At 37.0% G+C, this 16164-nt stretch overlaps 3 protein-coding genes across 4 annotated transcripts; 2 read left to right on the forward strand and 1 right to left on the reverse strand.

Moving 5' to 3' along the window:
- Positions 1-196: 196 nt before the first annotated feature.
- On the forward strand, positions 197-6431 carry LOC111441976 (AUGMIN subunit 6-like). The gene is made up of 13 exons (XM_023079199.1): positions 197-549; positions 654-710; positions 842-936; positions 1187-1337; positions 1675-1800; positions 1919-2075; positions 3318-3378; positions 3462-3741; positions 4148-4273; positions 4669-4830; positions 4913-5162; positions 5259-5714; positions 5804-6431. Exons 1-13 carry the CDS (start codon positions 334-336, stop codon positions 5842-5844), a joined length of 2178 nt encoding a protein of 725 aa, XP_022934967.1. The 5' UTR covers positions 197-333; the 3' UTR covers positions 5845-6431.
- Positions 6432-9006: 2575 nt separating this feature from the next.
- LOC111441984 (probable carboxylesterase 11) lies at positions 9007-12818 on the forward strand. The gene is made up of 2 exons (XM_023079220.1): positions 9007-10256; positions 12002-12818. The coding sequence occupies exons 1-2, from the start codon at positions 9379-9381 to the stop codon at positions 12540-12542; spliced, it is 1419 nt and encodes a 472-aa protein (XP_022934988.1). The 5' UTR covers positions 9007-9378; the 3' UTR covers positions 12543-12818.
- Positions 12740-15480, reverse strand: LOC111441989 (E3 ubiquitin-protein ligase ORTHRUS 1-like). 2 transcript variants are annotated; one of them, XM_023079226.1, is made up of 7 exons: positions 15138-15480; positions 14922-15001; positions 14586-14731; positions 14444-14493; positions 13648-13722; positions 12965-13549; positions 12740-12909 (listed from the first exon to the last, which is right to left on the reverse strand). In XM_023079226.1, the coding sequence occupies exons 1-6, from the start codon at positions 15389-15391 to the stop codon at positions 12991-12993; spliced, it is 1164 nt and encodes a 387-aa protein (XP_022934994.1). In that variant the 5' UTR covers positions 15392-15480; the 3' UTR covers positions 12740-12909; positions 12965-12990. The 2 variants fall into 2 exon arrangements, with proteins under 2 accessions (XP_022934994.1, XP_022934995.1); XM_023079227.1 differs by having other exon boundaries at positions 12841-13549.
- Positions 15481-16164: the final 684 nt, after the last annotated feature.

The following is a 16164-nucleotide window of genomic DNA, read 5'->3' on the forward strand; positions in this document are numbered from 1 at the left end:
TATAAATTTAAAAATTTTAGAAATTTATTAAATGCTTTAAATTTATTGAAGAGGAGAATTAGTTTGTTATTTAATTAAAGTATAGGGACTAAAATAGCAAATTAGGAAAGTTAAAAGGACCAAAATGCAATTTAAGATTCAAATAATATTTATCTGTTTTTTTAAAAAAAAAAAAAAAAAAAGACCTTTCGGAATCGTGCAGATGCAAAAGTGGAGAGAGAGCAGAGACGAAACCTAAGAGAAAGGAAGCAAGAAATCTAGAGAGAGAAAGAGGAACAGAAGAGAGAGAGAGAGAGAGAGAGAGAGAGAGAGAGGGGTTGGTTTCAGTTGGTGATGACGATGGACAGAGAGAAGGAGAGGGAGATTGAGCTCGAGAGTTCAATGTACACTAACTGTTTGCTTTTGGGCCTCGATCCGGCGGTTATCGGCGTCGGAGCTTCCAACGGTATCCCACGAGTTGGCCTTTTCCGTCACTCCAATCCAAAACTCGGAGAACAGCTCCTCTACTTCATTCTATCTTCCCTCCGAGGACCGCTTCAATCCGCCAAAGTAACATTTCGTTTCATCTCTCTGTTTAATTTCGTTTCTACTGTTGTGTTCCGTTTCCAATTTCGCCCGATCTGCTGTTTTTGTTTGTTTTTGGATCTTGGTAGGATTTCGATAAGGTTTGGCCTATCTTTGATTCCGCGCAATCGAGGGACTTCCGGAAGGTATAATTTTCGATCTCGTTGTTTTTTTTTTCTCGTGCTCGTCAATTCTGGTTTAGAGGTAATTCGAATTTCGATTTTAACTTTACTTTTCGGATTAATTTAGGTTACTAGTTGGTGAAATATTTTTTTAGGTCGTGCAAGGGATCATCAGTGAGCTTGAATCTCAAGGTGCATTACCCAGGAGTAATTCGAGGGTTTCGTCTTTAGCCACGTGCTGTGGACCGAGGTCAGTTGATGATGCTACTCATTGTCGTATATCGTTTAGAATTTCCAGCTCTGCTGAATTGTTTCTCATCAGTTCTGTGGGTATAGAGTCAATTGTGGAACGATTTTGCTACTCAGACACTGCTTTTAGCTTTAGTAGGCATGTTGGAGAAGTGATTCTAAAATTTGTCTCATGCTTTCAACCCAGTTTGGGATAACATTCATGTGAACAAATAAATAGAGATTCACTCGAGTTGGATAATTGTGTGCAGGTTTGTTGAACTGTTGTGGCAACTTTCCCTGCATGCATTGCGGGAGGTTCACAGACGCACGTTTGCTGCTGATGTTGCATCTAACCCACTTCCTGCACCTTTGACAGATGTAGCGTTTTCACACGCTGCTACATTACTTCCTGTGACAAAGGTAGTTGTTAGTTAGAGTCATCCGATAACTGTTTCATTCCCCAGTTTAATTAATAACCAAATAATGAACTACAACTCTGCATTCTTCCATGTACGATGGCTGACGAATTATTTGTCATGTATATATAAGTTGTCACTTAAGAAGTGGCATTTTAGTAACATTATGAAACAGTGTGTTTACGTGCCTGTAGCTCAATGAAACAGTGAGTTGAACCCATCATCTCACCGGAAATAACTTTTTCTGTCTGTCTTTCTGTCCTTGGTCTTTCCCATTTGTTGATTCCTAATTATTTGATTGTTACTTGCAAACATTTATTTGATCTCTTTGTCCCAAGTAGGCTAGAATTGCACTTGAAAGAAGAAAGTTTCTGAAGAATGCTGAAACAGCTGTGCAACAACAAGCCATGTGGTCTAATTTGGCTCATGAAATGACTGCCGAGTTTCGTGGCCTCTGTGCTGAAGAGGTGTTCATATTTTCCTCAGAAACTTATAGCTATCCTTATTAAGATACTTTTGGCGTTCATGACTGTTGCCTCATCATTCTTCTTTCTTTCCCCTTTGTCTGGGAATCATGGATGCCAGGCCTATCTGCAGCAAGAGCTAGAAAAACTACATGATCTGAGGAACAAAGTAAAATTGGAAGGGGAGCTATGGGATGACCTTGTATCAAGTTCAAGTCAAAACTCACATCTAGTTTCAAAGGCAACTCGTTTGTGGGAATCTATATTGGCACGCAAAAGTTAGTATAAACTTTTCATGCTTGCACAACAAATTTGGTCTTTGAACTCTTGAGCTACGTTGTAGTTTTTTTTTTTTTTCAATCAGATTATATATTTTATGTTTAGTTTTTTAATATAATTTAATTGAATAAGATCACTACTTCACATTGAAGGAATAAGGGCTCCATGGATAAACGTTCCAGTAGTTAATATCTTTATAGGTCTTTTATCTTTAAAAAGCTTAGGATAGTATAAACTTTCAATGTTCTGTTTAATCGGTATCTAAACTTAAAAGACGGTCCAATATCTATCTAAAATTTCAATTTATATGTATTAGGTCTCTAAAATTTCAATTTTGTATGACGTAGGTCCTTGATTTATTACACTTTTTAAAGTTCAAGGTCCTATTAAACACATAGTTGAAAGTTCATTGATTTATATTGAGATATTTGATACTTTTTGAAGTTTAGGGACTTATTAGACACAATTCTCGAAGCATGGAGACCAAACTTGCAATTTAACTATCTTTTTTCTCTTCTCATTGAAAAACTATTTTTTTTATCTTACAGATACTGGTAGGATGTCATGTGGCTCACAATTTAAACAATTGACATGCTTTATCGTTTTCAAACTACTTCCATTTTCATTTGCTATGGGCAAAACAGTCTGTTTTGTTCTTCTATAGAGTACGCCTACTGAAGAATATATGTATCTCAGATTGCAATTCAGATAATAATAGATGTTTTTCAATGTTATTATCATTGAAAAATATTTTTCTTTTTAATGGTTTAACCTGTTATTCATGATTAGTTATGAAACCATATAAATGGAAATGAGAATAATATCTCATTTTTAGGTCTTCACAGATCCTGTGATTGGCTATCGTGGCTGCCATTGAATCTTGACTTGTCAGTCTACTTCTTTGAGTAATTGTACTTAGGAGAACATCTTTGTTCCGTTTGTGTGAGAAGCTGCAAATTTATGATAGATCACTTTGGTTGTTATTACTATTATCGTTATTATTATTTTGCATGAATCCTTTTGCCTGGAAATCCTTTTGCTTGGAAATCCTTTATTGTATCATTTCCCCTTTCCGGTAGATGGAAAAAACGAACTTTTTGGTGAAGATCAAATATCTGGACTTTATTAGTTTAGCTCGTAGATTATTGTTTTTGTTGTTGAATTTTATTTGACAATCACTATCGAAGTCAGGTTGCTCAATTTTCTTTCTCTAACTCAATATATATCTCGATGGTGTACAGGTCAACATGAAGTTCTTGCTTCAGGTCCTATAGAGGACTTAATTGCCCACCGGGAGCATAGGTACACTGTTGTGTATTACTTGTTAGGGTATACAGATTCGATACCATATGCCAAGCTAACTTCTGTACAATATTGACCTTTAGGTATCGCATTTCTGGATCATCTCTACGTGCAGCCATGGACCAGAGCTCTCAGGTTCCTTACACGGACATCCTGGCCAGTCAGTCAAGTGATTCAGATTCAGTGTTTGTGGATGACAAAGATCAGAATGACAGCTCAAATGCCAGTTCACAAATAAGTGATGATTCAGTATCATGGATGGATGATAGGAGTGGAAGAGTCCATCCCACTGTTGATGTTGCCGAAATCATTAGGCGTTGGACTCATGCTTTACAGCGTATTCATAAACAGTCACTCCATCTGGTATGCTTTATTAGTTCTTTAAAAAAATTTGCAAGCATTTGAATGATTAGTTTAACTTTATGAAATCTGAACCTTTGGGAATGGATTACATGTCTATGAGTCTTAGTTTTCTCACCACTTTCCTCATTTTATTTCTATGAGTTCATTTGATTGGTTTAGCAAATGCTTTTCTTGCAACATGCTGCATTATTTTGAACGTGTTGCTCCATGTCACAGTAGAATACGAAGGATCTTCCCTGTATGCATGATATAGCGAACTTATATTTTTATATTTCACTTCTTGGGAGATTTAACATTTTTCTCCTGTTTGGTTATTTTCTGGACCAACTTTTAGGCTATAGCTCAAATGTATTTATGTATTTCCCTGATTGGGAGATTTAGAAGTATTTCATGTGCTGATTTGTAGGCAAAAGCAAATGATGGAGAAGGTCCTGAAATTCTACGCGGTGCACATGATGGTGGTACAAGTGGCCATGCTGAGTCTTTGGCAGCAACTCTTGCTGAACATCAACAACACCTGGCAAGCTTGCAGGTTTTCATCAAATACCCTTTTGTAATTGTGATCAAACAACATTTGTGTCTTTCTAAAGTACCGTTTTTTTCATGATGGGTGCAATGATGGCTTAATAAGGCTTAGTTCCAAATTGTTGTATTCTTCAAAATAATCGATTCAAATGAACCTAGTGTATTGGTAAATTTCAGTATTCAAGTGAAAATTTCAGCATTCAGGATTCTAAGGCTGGTTATGTATGGTCCTTAAAAGTCTGGTACTAGAATTTGTGTGTATGTGGATCTTTTTTTCTCGTTGGTTTCTATAGTCTACATGTAATCCTGGCTTTAAAACTTTGCCTGTTTGTAGGGGGCTATACCAAGGTCTGTTCATGTGGGATGTTTTCTTATCTTTGACGTCAATGTTTGTACGTGCAGGTGCTCATCAACCAATTGAAGGAAGTTGCTCCTGGAATACAAAAATCCATATCAGAGTGTACCGAAAAAGTGAACAATATATCATTAAATCTACCTCCAGCGACCAAACATCCTGTTCGATCTATGTCACCTATGCAAGCACAGACTAGTGGACGGACATCGGTAATTGTTAAGATGCTGTTTATGAATCCGAAATGATTCAATCTGCTGAACAATGTTTTCTCTGTTTTTCTGAATTATTCAGGTTAGTAGTAGTGATGAGGTTTCTGAGGTGACTTCAAAAATGTCTTCTGTTCAATTGGACAAGATGTCTGCCAGTCCTACTTTAAAGCTCCCTCAATTGTTTAGTTTGACACCAAACTCTTCTGGAAAAACGGGAAATACGCAAAAGCGACACAATTTGGCATCTCAAACCAGCCAAATAGAAAATTCATATGAAAACAAATCTCCTGACCAGCCTTCTTCAAATGATCATATAAATAACCTAACACAAGGTTTGGCTGAATGCATCTCATTTTAACTGCAACGATAGGTTAAACTTATTCAGCTCATCTTGATCATCTATGTTCTATCTACATTTTCTTCAACAGATACAGAGACTTCTTATGTCCAGAATTTAAAGAGATCAGTCAGAGAAGCTGCTCTTTTGATGAAATACAGCAATTCAGAAGCATCACGAGAATGTTATTCTGATGGAAGTGCAGAGCACTTTTTTGTTCCATTTTCAGGAACTGGATTTGCTCATTTAGGCCCAGATAGTAAACAAGCTTCCACGAGGAGTGGAAGGTTGTCTGTTCCTGAGAGTCCTGCTTGTGACTTCAATAATGGAATTGATTTCAATGAATTTACTGGTGCATTGAATGATCTGGATTCTCTTAATGATTTTGACGAATTAAATGGATTTCTTTCCTCTGCTCGTTCAAATTCTGCAACTTCTGATGGTCGAAAGTTATTTTTCGACAACGATGAAGCTCAGGATCAAGTATTCTCACCACCTTTGCTGTTGGACTCATCACTTTTAGCAGATTCTTATGAAGATCTACTTGGTAAGTTATCTAGGTCAGAGCATCCCAGTTTAGAATTGAATGCGTGTTTTTTTTAAAAAAATGTTGATGCCATTCTGATTCCTTTTCAGCTCCGCTGTCTGAAACTGAAACTGCAATGATGGACCATTAAGTTGAAATTTCAGCAGCTTTTCATTCTTCAGTTTGAGATTTTTCACATCTCAACACTCATTCCACGCGGTGCATACATCAGTTTACCTCGTCGTCGTCCCAGCTTCACACAGTGGATGGATATTCTTGTTATTTTTGTGGTAGCCATGTGCCAACTGAGTACTATGCTATTAATGGATCACACATATCTTCAAGCCTAGCAAAGAATTCAAATATTTTCGGCTGTCCACGATCGGGACAGTCATTCAGATTGCTATGGTATTTAATCCTTTTTCTCGATTGGTTTTCTGTGATGGGTTTTCAACAGCTTCCAATCCCATTGACCTCAGTCTAAAGTGAGCTTAGGCGAGTTCTTCAAAGTGGTAAGCCATTCAAACATTGGGCTAAAATACTAAATTCGGATCAAAGCTCGGGATCGGTAGCCTTTTGTATCTATTGTTTGATTTAAACATTAGCACTAATTGACAAGTTCATTTATATATTTGCTGATTTGTATTTTATTACCTGAATTGGTAGCGTTGTTAATGAACCTCAGAACGATCTGTACATTCCCCTACAGAATTGTGTTCCTGATTTGTTCATCTTTCAGCTGGCTTGTTCCTTCACGTGCATCTGTTTTGGCCTGATTCAGATTCGAGCCGAACTTGGAACTCGTCTCACGGGTAAGCCCTATAGACCCAACAACATATCTCCCATCAAATTTTCACATCACATCATGTGCATTTAGGATTGGTAGTTTACTATGTTAATATGATGATTGCTGAGCTGACCAGTGAAATAGACAGATTCCTTAGCATTTTGTATGTCTTACGATTGTTGAGCTGACTTTACGATTTAAGAAGTTGCATGCGTAGAAAAGTAGAAGCAGCCATTTATGAAAAGATGGCATTTGGAAGTTGACAGAATTAAGGAAAGCATATATGCGTTAAGTTGAATTGAAAAATTCAAAGTAACGTGTAAACAGCGTTTGAGAGCTTTTCTTTCTTTATTTATTTATTCCAATTAGAGATGTCATCTTTTCATAAATGTTTGTTTATACTTACCCCTAAAGGAGCGAAAACCCGTTTAAATGATATATGTGGGAAGGAGTGAGGAGAAATTTTTACTCATTAGCTAAATGTGGATGGGGTGAGGAATATTCTCCGTATCTGACCTCGCCCAAATCCCTATCGTGCATCACTTTGTGTGTATTTATTTATTTCTCTTTCTTTTTACGGAGTAAATAAATATTCTTTTTAAAGTGTGGACAACCACGTTGCAATATTGAAATTTTAGCTTTTATTGCTTGTGAACGAAAAATTCTTGGCGAGGGATTTGATCTTTATGGAAGTAAATGGGAGATTGTGCAAGAATAAAGGTTAAAATAGGAGACGAAGACAGGAATAGGGGTTAGAAGGCTTCTTCATCCCCACCTCTGTCTCGTAGACACCTCTAAGTCCTTTATATTATCGTGCAAGTTTAAATTTTAAAATATTTGATTTAAATCTTGTTTGACACATGCAGTAATTTATATATATATATATATATTTTTTTTGTCTCCAATATTTATACTGGATAATTAGTTTATTCATAATAATATTTTTACATTTAAATTATTAGTTTTAGTTTAAATGAGTATTAATAATGTTAAGCAATTAAAATTATTTTAGACATATCTTTGAAAAAAAAAACACATATTTATTACGTAATTATGGCTTAATTACATTATAAATAAAATGAAAAGAAAAATTTATCACAAAATATTTACCAAAATGATTATGGAAATTTTTATTTTTAGTTTAAATTTTATGGTTAATTTGAATGAGATATTTATAACGAAGCAGTCAATGGCAAATTTCAATTGACTTTGGTCAAATTCAAATTGTCAAATTTTTTTAATTTTTCATTTAATTTAAATCAAAGTTGAATTGAATAATACCATCTTAATTTAAAATGGTATAATTTTAAAAAGGGGAAAACGTGTGTTAAAAATAATTTTTTATAATTCAAATTGAAATTATTTTATTTTATTTCTATTTTATGTGTCACAATTTCTCATAGGTGAGCTGTCACTTCTTTGTTGCAACCCCCCCAGCTCAATAGTTGATTGATTACCTGATAACCCGACGTCGTTTCACCCTCTCCCATATTTGTCCCGGTCCATCACATGTGACATGGCAAGTTTGTACAGCTCATTTCCTAGCTGGCACAGCAATAGATCTGTGACAACGCCTTATAAAAGCAAAAATATAAATAAAAGATATTTAAAATATATATATATTTATTTAATTATTTAATTAATCTACCTGGAAAAAAAAAAAAAACCTAGTAAAGAAATTATAAGAAAACAAAAATAAAAAACGAACTAATGATTATCGGGATCCATATTTAAAAATAAAAATGCAATTTGTTGATATATGTAGTAAGTATCGATACTTTTCTTTAACCATACTTGCATATCTTTGAATCTCTGTCATTCAGATCTGCAATCGATTTATTCATGTATTTCTCCTTTACCGAGCATCACGTGTTACCCTACTTCCACCTTGGTTTGTACCCGAACCACGTCCTATTAATAGAGGTCCTATTTGAATATACAACTTCTCTCTACCTAAGGTTATATACTGGGAGCCGTTGTTGTTACTCTTTTCCTTGCTTATCTAACATCTTTTTCAAAAATCTCTCTCTGCCCTCGTTTTCTAAAACCTTCTTCTTAAACCGAGGCCAAAGGCTCAAGCATACGTCGCTTGGCCGTAGGCGACGTAAGAACAAATTGGCTTAGCTCACTTGTCGTTGGAAAGTGAGTGTCACACAATCGCAAGACCGCTGCCATCAAGGGTGCGATCGAGACAAATTGCAATGTTTCTAGGATCCAAATCGTAAATTTGAGGTATACACCCAATATATTTTCTTGCAGTTGCTACGACCTAACTATGTTACTGTACTCGTCTCAAACGACTTACAATAGCTAAGATCGTTTTCACTAACTAATCCAAGTCCTAAGTCGGGATATCTATATATATATATATATATATATATATATATATCTATAGAGAGAGAGAGAGAGAGGTGCCTAATGACCTAAAATTTAATATTTGTGGTACTAAAATAAACATAATACCTAAAAATTAATATTTGTTTGTTTTTGAATTAATTAATTTGCCTTTTTCTTTTTGAAGGAAAAGGAAATAAACTGGTAAGGATTTGGGGGTATGGTTCGAATGCCCATTACGGACCCAGAAGATCCCTCTTCTTCTTCCTTCTTCCCTCTTTCTCTCTCGAACACCGAACGCCATTGAAGCATTGCTGAGGGATATCGAGATCGATTTTGCATTTCAAGGACTCCCAATTCACTCGATCTATCGTAGAGAAGCCCCCAAATTCCGTGTTCATCCATGATTCTATCTCTGTCGTCTCCTTGCGATTCAGCTCTGCGATTTATGGTCTAGAATTTGCAACAGAGAGAGGGGGGGTAGTAGGGGGAAGAGAGAGGGAGATAGAGAGAGCGACAGAGAGAAAGGAGAGCGAGAGGGATTTAGAACAGAGACCGAGAGAAATGCCAAGCGTGGCTGTGAAGCTCTACAGCGTGTTCTTCAAGTTTCTCTTGAAGCATCGTTTGCAGAATCTGATCCAAGCTCCACTTGACGAATCGAGTCCTTTTGGAGTTACATCGCGACCCGAAGAAACGGTTGCTTCCGCTAATCCTTTGTTCACCGACGGCGTTGCTACCAAGGATATTCACATCGATCCGTTTACATCTCTTAGCATTCGGATCTTCCTCCCTGAATCTTCGCTTACTCCGCCTGAAACCGACTCCAAACCCTCTTCTAAATCGACAAAGGCTAAACCTAAATGGCACAGTCAAGATCTTCAACTGGATCTCGTTAATCAGAATCTGGATAATTTACAGCCGTATTCTTCTCGACGAAATAGCTATGGTTCTTTGGGAAATTCTAGGGAAGAACTGCGGGTGAATAGAGTTGGGGGTTACAGTAATGAAATAGAGGGGTTGAATTTGATTCCGGGCCCCGCCACCGGTGGTGTTTACAGAGGGTATGCACCGGCGGCGCAGAATGGTCGGAGGTTGCCGGTGATGTTGCAATTTCATGGCGGGGGGTGGGTTAGTGGTAGCAATGATTCTGCAGCCAATGATTTCTTTTGCCGGAGGATTGCAAAATTGTGTGATGTTATTGTCATCGCCGTAGGGTATCGTCTTGCGCCCGAGAATCGTTTTCCGGCGGCGTTTGAGGATGGATTGAAGGTGTTGAATTGGTTGGGGAAGCAGGCCAATTTGGCCGAGTGCAGCAAGTCTATGGGCAATACAAAAGGCTATGGCAATGAGTTCAAGAAGTCGGATAATCACAGGCATATTGTTGACACATTTGGGGCGTCAATGGTAGAGCCTTGGTTGGCCGCCCATGGAGACCCAACAAGGTTATCATTTTCATAACTCTATTTTTCTTACTAATTTTTTCCTTGAATTATATGGGTTAATGTGATGATGACATTGCTTTGATTTTCTTTCTCCCTTGTGTGTTAACGAACCTGGATAGTTTTTGTTTTGGTTGAGTTATAAGTTTGGTGGATTTGTGTACTTAAACAATTTTCTAATTGGCTGTTGAATTTTCATGGGTGCTTCTATCTTGTTCTCTGAATTTTAAAATTTAAATTTTAGAGCTTATCTGGTCATTACATTATTTAAGGATTAGGTGAAGAGCTGATAATTGACAGATTCTTGTATTAGGTGGGATAGATGTTAAACTTATGAGGTTAACTTCTAGGAATTTTCAAAATCGTTTTAAAATATGAGATCGAATAGACACAATCTTGATTGTTCAGGATGTATTAGAAATTCTTTAAAGTACGGGTACCATATAGACCTTTCGTTTTCTATTTCTTCAACACCAACTTCCTGTTTCTGTCTGTTTGATTCCTTGAAGTTGGGATTAGAAGCAAGGAATGAACTTCAGTGGTCTACGATCGGATCTGCAAAATGGTTTCCGAAATGCACTAGATAAAAGATCATCTAAAATGATGGTATATCTTATAGGTGAACTCCAAAGACATAGATATAATTTGAGAGATGTTTCCAAATGGTATGGAGATCAAAAGTTGGAAGCAACAATGTCAACCTGTTCTTGATTTAGGCTGCAATGTTGAAGTGTATGGTTATATCAAAGAGGAAGTCCCTAGCTTGCTTTGAAAACTTATTTACACCTTAGCATATTCCAGCAGTATGTATGAATGAACTTAACAAACATGTCGGTCCGTATAATAACGGGCGGTAGATGTAGTTTGAAGCGATTGAAGTGATTTATCTTGAGCTATATATAAATTTTAAGGCATTGAAGAAGTCAGCATCACAATACAAGCTGGTGCTTATATGACATTCTAGTATGTATTTGTTAGTTCTTTGTTACTAAATCGATATTTAATATGTCACGACCCTTCAATCATTAGTATTTCTAACCAAATTTTGATGTACTAGACTGAGTTCGGGGCTGTATTGAACGACGGATTTAATTAGTCAGTTCTTTGTTCTGAACTGTTACTGGTAGGATGGTTAAGCAATTGTAATAGATTTTTGTAACCTGTTCCTCTGAATAGTTTCTCAAGGAGGCTGAAGAGGATGCTTCTTTGAGAATGAGATTTTGTTTGATCCAAATGTTAGCCGTGCTAGTTAAACTTCCAAAATCTCGTTTTGTTTCCAGATTTAAAAATCATCTTCACTGTTACCTGCTGAAAACGTTGTTAGTTAAGAATAAGAGATCCCCACTGGAAAGATGTGACAGTTCAAGCCCACCGTTAGCAGATATTGTCTTTTATAAGCTTCCTTTTCTGGGCTTGGGCTGTTACAGAAGAGGTGTGGGCTACTGCCACGTTTCACAACTCTCTTTTAGTGTCGGTGTCCGAGGATTTTTTCTAAGAAAATTTATGAAAGTCCTTCTTTTGTTCATCATAATTCTCTATAATGGAGTCCTCCTTTTGTTTTCTTCAAAAAGAGGAAACAAAAATTAGAGTCCTCTTTTTATAATGGTCTGGTATCTTTTTCTAGGCTCCTTTTTGAGTGGGTTTTCTTTCTTTTATATCATCCATTTGTATTCTTTTCGTTTCTTTTAATAAAAGCATCAAATCCTCGGGAGAGAAATTTGACCCTTTTTTTTCTTTTTTTCGAGCAGATGCGTTCTTCTTGGGGTTAGCTGTGGAGCAAATGTTGCTGATTACGTGGCTCGAAAGGCTGTCGAGGCTGGTAAGCTCTTGGACCCCGTCAAGGTGGTCGCGCAGGTTCTCTTGTACCCATTCTTCGTAGGAAGTGTTCCCACTCATTCGGAGTTGAAGTTAGCGAATTCGTATTTTTACGACAAAGCTATGTGCCTTCTTGCTTGGAAACTATTCCTACCCGAGGAAGAGTTTAATCTTGATCATCCAGCTGCAAACCCCCTTGTTTCTGGTAGAGAAGGACCACCTCTAAAGCTCATGCCACCAACACTGACAGTGGTGGCTGAACTCGATTGGATGAGAGATCGAGCCATAGCTTACTCTGAAGAACTTCGAAAGGTAAATGTCGATGCACCTGTTCTTGACTACAAGGATGCAGTGCACGAATTCGCGACCCTCGACATTCTTCTCAAGACACCTCAAGCCCAAGCTTGCGCCGAGGACATTGCCATTTGGGTCCAAAAATATATTTCACTCCGAGGCCATGAGTTCTCTTATTGATGCGCGTATTGAAGAAGCCAATACACGTCGAGGTTGTCACGGTTGGAGATCATGTAATGTATGTAGAATGAGGGAGTGTAACATTTTTTCATTATCAAATTTAGTTCCTCCTTCCATTTTGATCTTTTGTAAGATAGGAACTTGCCTGAGATTAGGAGGATACAATTATCATTGGTCTTGTATGTAATGTAAAATGCTCGAAAGCGTCGAACAACGAGATTGTACCTGTCGTTCTTTCCATTTTTTTACACCATGAATTTGTGTACAATTTTTTCCCAGTTATGGTTTCAATCTCGAGTTCAAATAAGCAGATTCAAAGACTTCAATTACAACCCAATGTTGTAGGATGGGACACTAACAGTTGTATAATAGTTGTATCATGAGATTAGTCGATGAGTACAAGGTTACAAATTCTGGTGGATCATGAGATTAGTCGATGAGTACAAGGTTACAAATTCTGGTGGCGACTAACAGCCGCCCTAGAAGCCATTGCTCTAAGATTAGCTCTAGCCAAGGACAGCGAGCTTCTTCTGGTTTGCACTGGAGTGTCTCTAAAAGCCTCCATAAACTCTTCCCTCTGTAGCCTCAATGCCAAAGCAGCATCCTGATCTTGGTCTGGCGTACCTCTCCTACTACTTACATCGGCATCTCGAGTCGTCATCCTCATTGATCGAATGCTTTTACGGTGCATTCTAGATGGGACTCTGCTTTCAGCATTCAAAGATGCAGCTTGCTGCATCACCCTGTTGTCCCGTTCACCATCCTCGTCATCTCGAACTGTTATTTCCCCTCTTCTTCTTGAACTACTACCACGCCTACTCGACGTGTCGGTTGCTTGTGTATTATGGTTCTGCAGACTACTATAAAAGGCATTTTCCGGGTCTTGAACCTTCTTCTCATGGCTACTACACTCTTTTGCTACTACCTTCCTTGCTTCAACCTCCTGGGGAAAGAGAAGTTGTATTGTGTTCCAAAGAACTGTATTGACGGTGCAGGATCTCCCATTGCTGCATTGTAAGATCAATAAAGAAATCCAAGAAGAAATGTATAAGCACTAATGTCTGAAAATGAAATGATCCAACTGATTTGAGTGGCATATTCGAACCTTATTAGCTGCCTGCATTTAGGGCACCTTTTTCCGCATCTGTCAGCCGCAGATCTTAGACATTTCTTGCAGAAACTACATATGAACGCATGAAAACTTGGTCATAATCAACCAAATTAATCTATTATCATTGTTACGCTTATTTGAATTTGTAGTTTGCGAAGTTTTACCTTAAAAAATGAGTTTAATTACAAGTTTAGACTCTAAATTTTCGTAGTTGTATGTAAGGATTATGAACAAATTTTGTGTCTATCAAGAATTAAAATAGAACATCAAATTCAAAGGATCCAAATAAGATTGATCGTATAAACAACTCACAATATGAATGCATGAAAACTTAATGATACAGCTATCACTCGAACAAATATGTAGTTTGCGGAATTTTACCTTTAAAAATGAGTTAAAAAGTTTAGTCTCCAAATTTTCGTGTTTGTAGGTAAGGATCATGAACAAATTTTGTGTCTATCCAGAATTAAACCAAAACATCAAATTCAGAAGCTCAAAATAAGATTGAAAGTGTAAGAACAATTCACAATATGAATGCATGAAAACTTAGTGATACTGAGATAACTCGAATCAACAAAATTAACCTATATCATCCTTGAACTGTTACGCTTATTTAAATTTGTAGTTTGCAGAGTTTTACCTTTAACAATGAGTTTAATTACAAGTTTAGTCTCCAAATTTTTGCGTTGGTATGTAATGATCATGAACAAATTTTGTGTCTATCAAAAATTAAAACAAATTCAAAGTTCCAAATAAGATTGAAAGTGTAAGAACAATCATATTGGCTTACCTGTGTCCACAAGGTGTGGTACTAGGTTCAAAGCAAATTTCCAAGCAAATCTGTGAAAAGAATGAACAAAAAAAATGAAACAATTAGGAATGAAATAAGCATCTAAAAGGCTCAAAGATCAAAGGTGAGAGAATATCCTTACAGCACAAGAGAGCTCTTCTCTGAGCTTGTCAATGCATGGGAGAGTTGAACATGATAAAGAAGAATCACCAGCTTTTTGTTCAATCAACGAATTACTTTTCTTTGGTTCAGCCTCCGCAGTTTCTGGATCTTGTTTTGTAGCATCATCTGTTCATAGGAACAAGAGTTATTTTCTCTGTCGAATTTGAAAACGGACACAATTTTGAAAATTCAACCACCTATAAGAAGATTTTCAAGAACCTAAGTAAACAGCAACTCCATAACTTGGAACTTATAAAGATTTGAAAACTCAAAATGGAAATCGAAATCCTCAAAGCACCGGAGAGGAAATCCATACCTCTCACAGTCGGTTCTTCCGCATCGAGGTCAAGAACAGCCACCGGAATCGAAATTATGCTAGTCGAAGTCCTTCGTTTCCTGCCAAAAACGAGATATGAACTCCGATTTCTGTCGGAACAAGCAAAAACAAAAAACAAAAACCTAAAATCCGCTGACATATCTTCATTTCTCACATCGAAAAACAAGAGAAGAAACAAAATCAATATATATTTACCTTCTCGAACCCGACGTAGGACTCTTGCAATGCAGAACAGACCGTTTCTTCTGCTGGAACTCTCTCTCCGGCGTGTCGTCGACGACGAGGCTCGCGATTAGAAGCGCCTCTTCGTCCCAGCCAGCCATGGCTGCCGCCGATTTGAATCTAGGGCTAAAAAAACTATCCGCATCATTTCCACTTTCGAGTGGTCTCGATTCAATCGCTCGTCGTTCTGGTTCTGAAGCGCTTGCTCTCGATCCTTCTTGCACCATTTTCAGATCAGATTCGAATCGGCGAAGAAGATCATCAACAAGAGAACGAACAATTTTTTTTCGTCGAACTCTGCGGAAGAATCTGGAGAAATGGATTAGATTAAAGTGATGAATTCTCCAACGGTCGGATTTTCTTTTCGTATTTGAATGCGATTCAGCTCAGTAATTCCTTTTTGCAACGGCTATATTTCCGGGCTGATTAATTATCATGATAATTATTAATACCTTAAAACACTATTTTAGAACATAAATTTTGAAATTCATTCCATTTGTACTTCTAATCATTATTTAATTTCTATTGTTATATTTATAATTTATCAATTTATACCCTAAATTTTAGAATATTAATTAAAATTTTAAATTTATAATTATTTCAAACGAGAACAATAATCTGGAACGATCGTTCTTTCTTATTTCTCCATAATTTTGTAATTTATTTTATAGCAGAAAATGTTTAACCGGGATGTTAGTTTTATAATTTGTCTATAGAGCCACGTAAACTGTGAGATCTCACATCAGTTAAAGAGGGGAACGAAACATTCCTTATAACGGTGTAGAAACCTCTTCCTAAAAGACGTGTTTTAAAATCGTGAGGCCAACGACGATATGTAACGGGACAAAGTGGACAATTTCTACTAACAACAATGGGTTTGAACCGTTACATGAACATTCTCGAATTCTTGATTAGGTAAAACAATTTAACCGGGAAGGACAATATCTGTTGGTGGTAGACTTGGGCAGTTACACGAACATTCTAGAATTCTTGATTAGGT

The sequence above is a fragment of the Cucurbita moschata genome, unplaced genomic scaffold (genome assembly GCF_002738365.1).
Source record: "Cucurbita moschata cultivar Rifu unplaced genomic scaffold, Cmos_1.0 Cmo_Scf00004, whole genome shotgun sequence".
In the NCBI taxonomy this organism is placed as follows: Eukaryota; Viridiplantae; Streptophyta; class Magnoliopsida; order Cucurbitales; family Cucurbitaceae; genus Cucurbita; species Cucurbita moschata.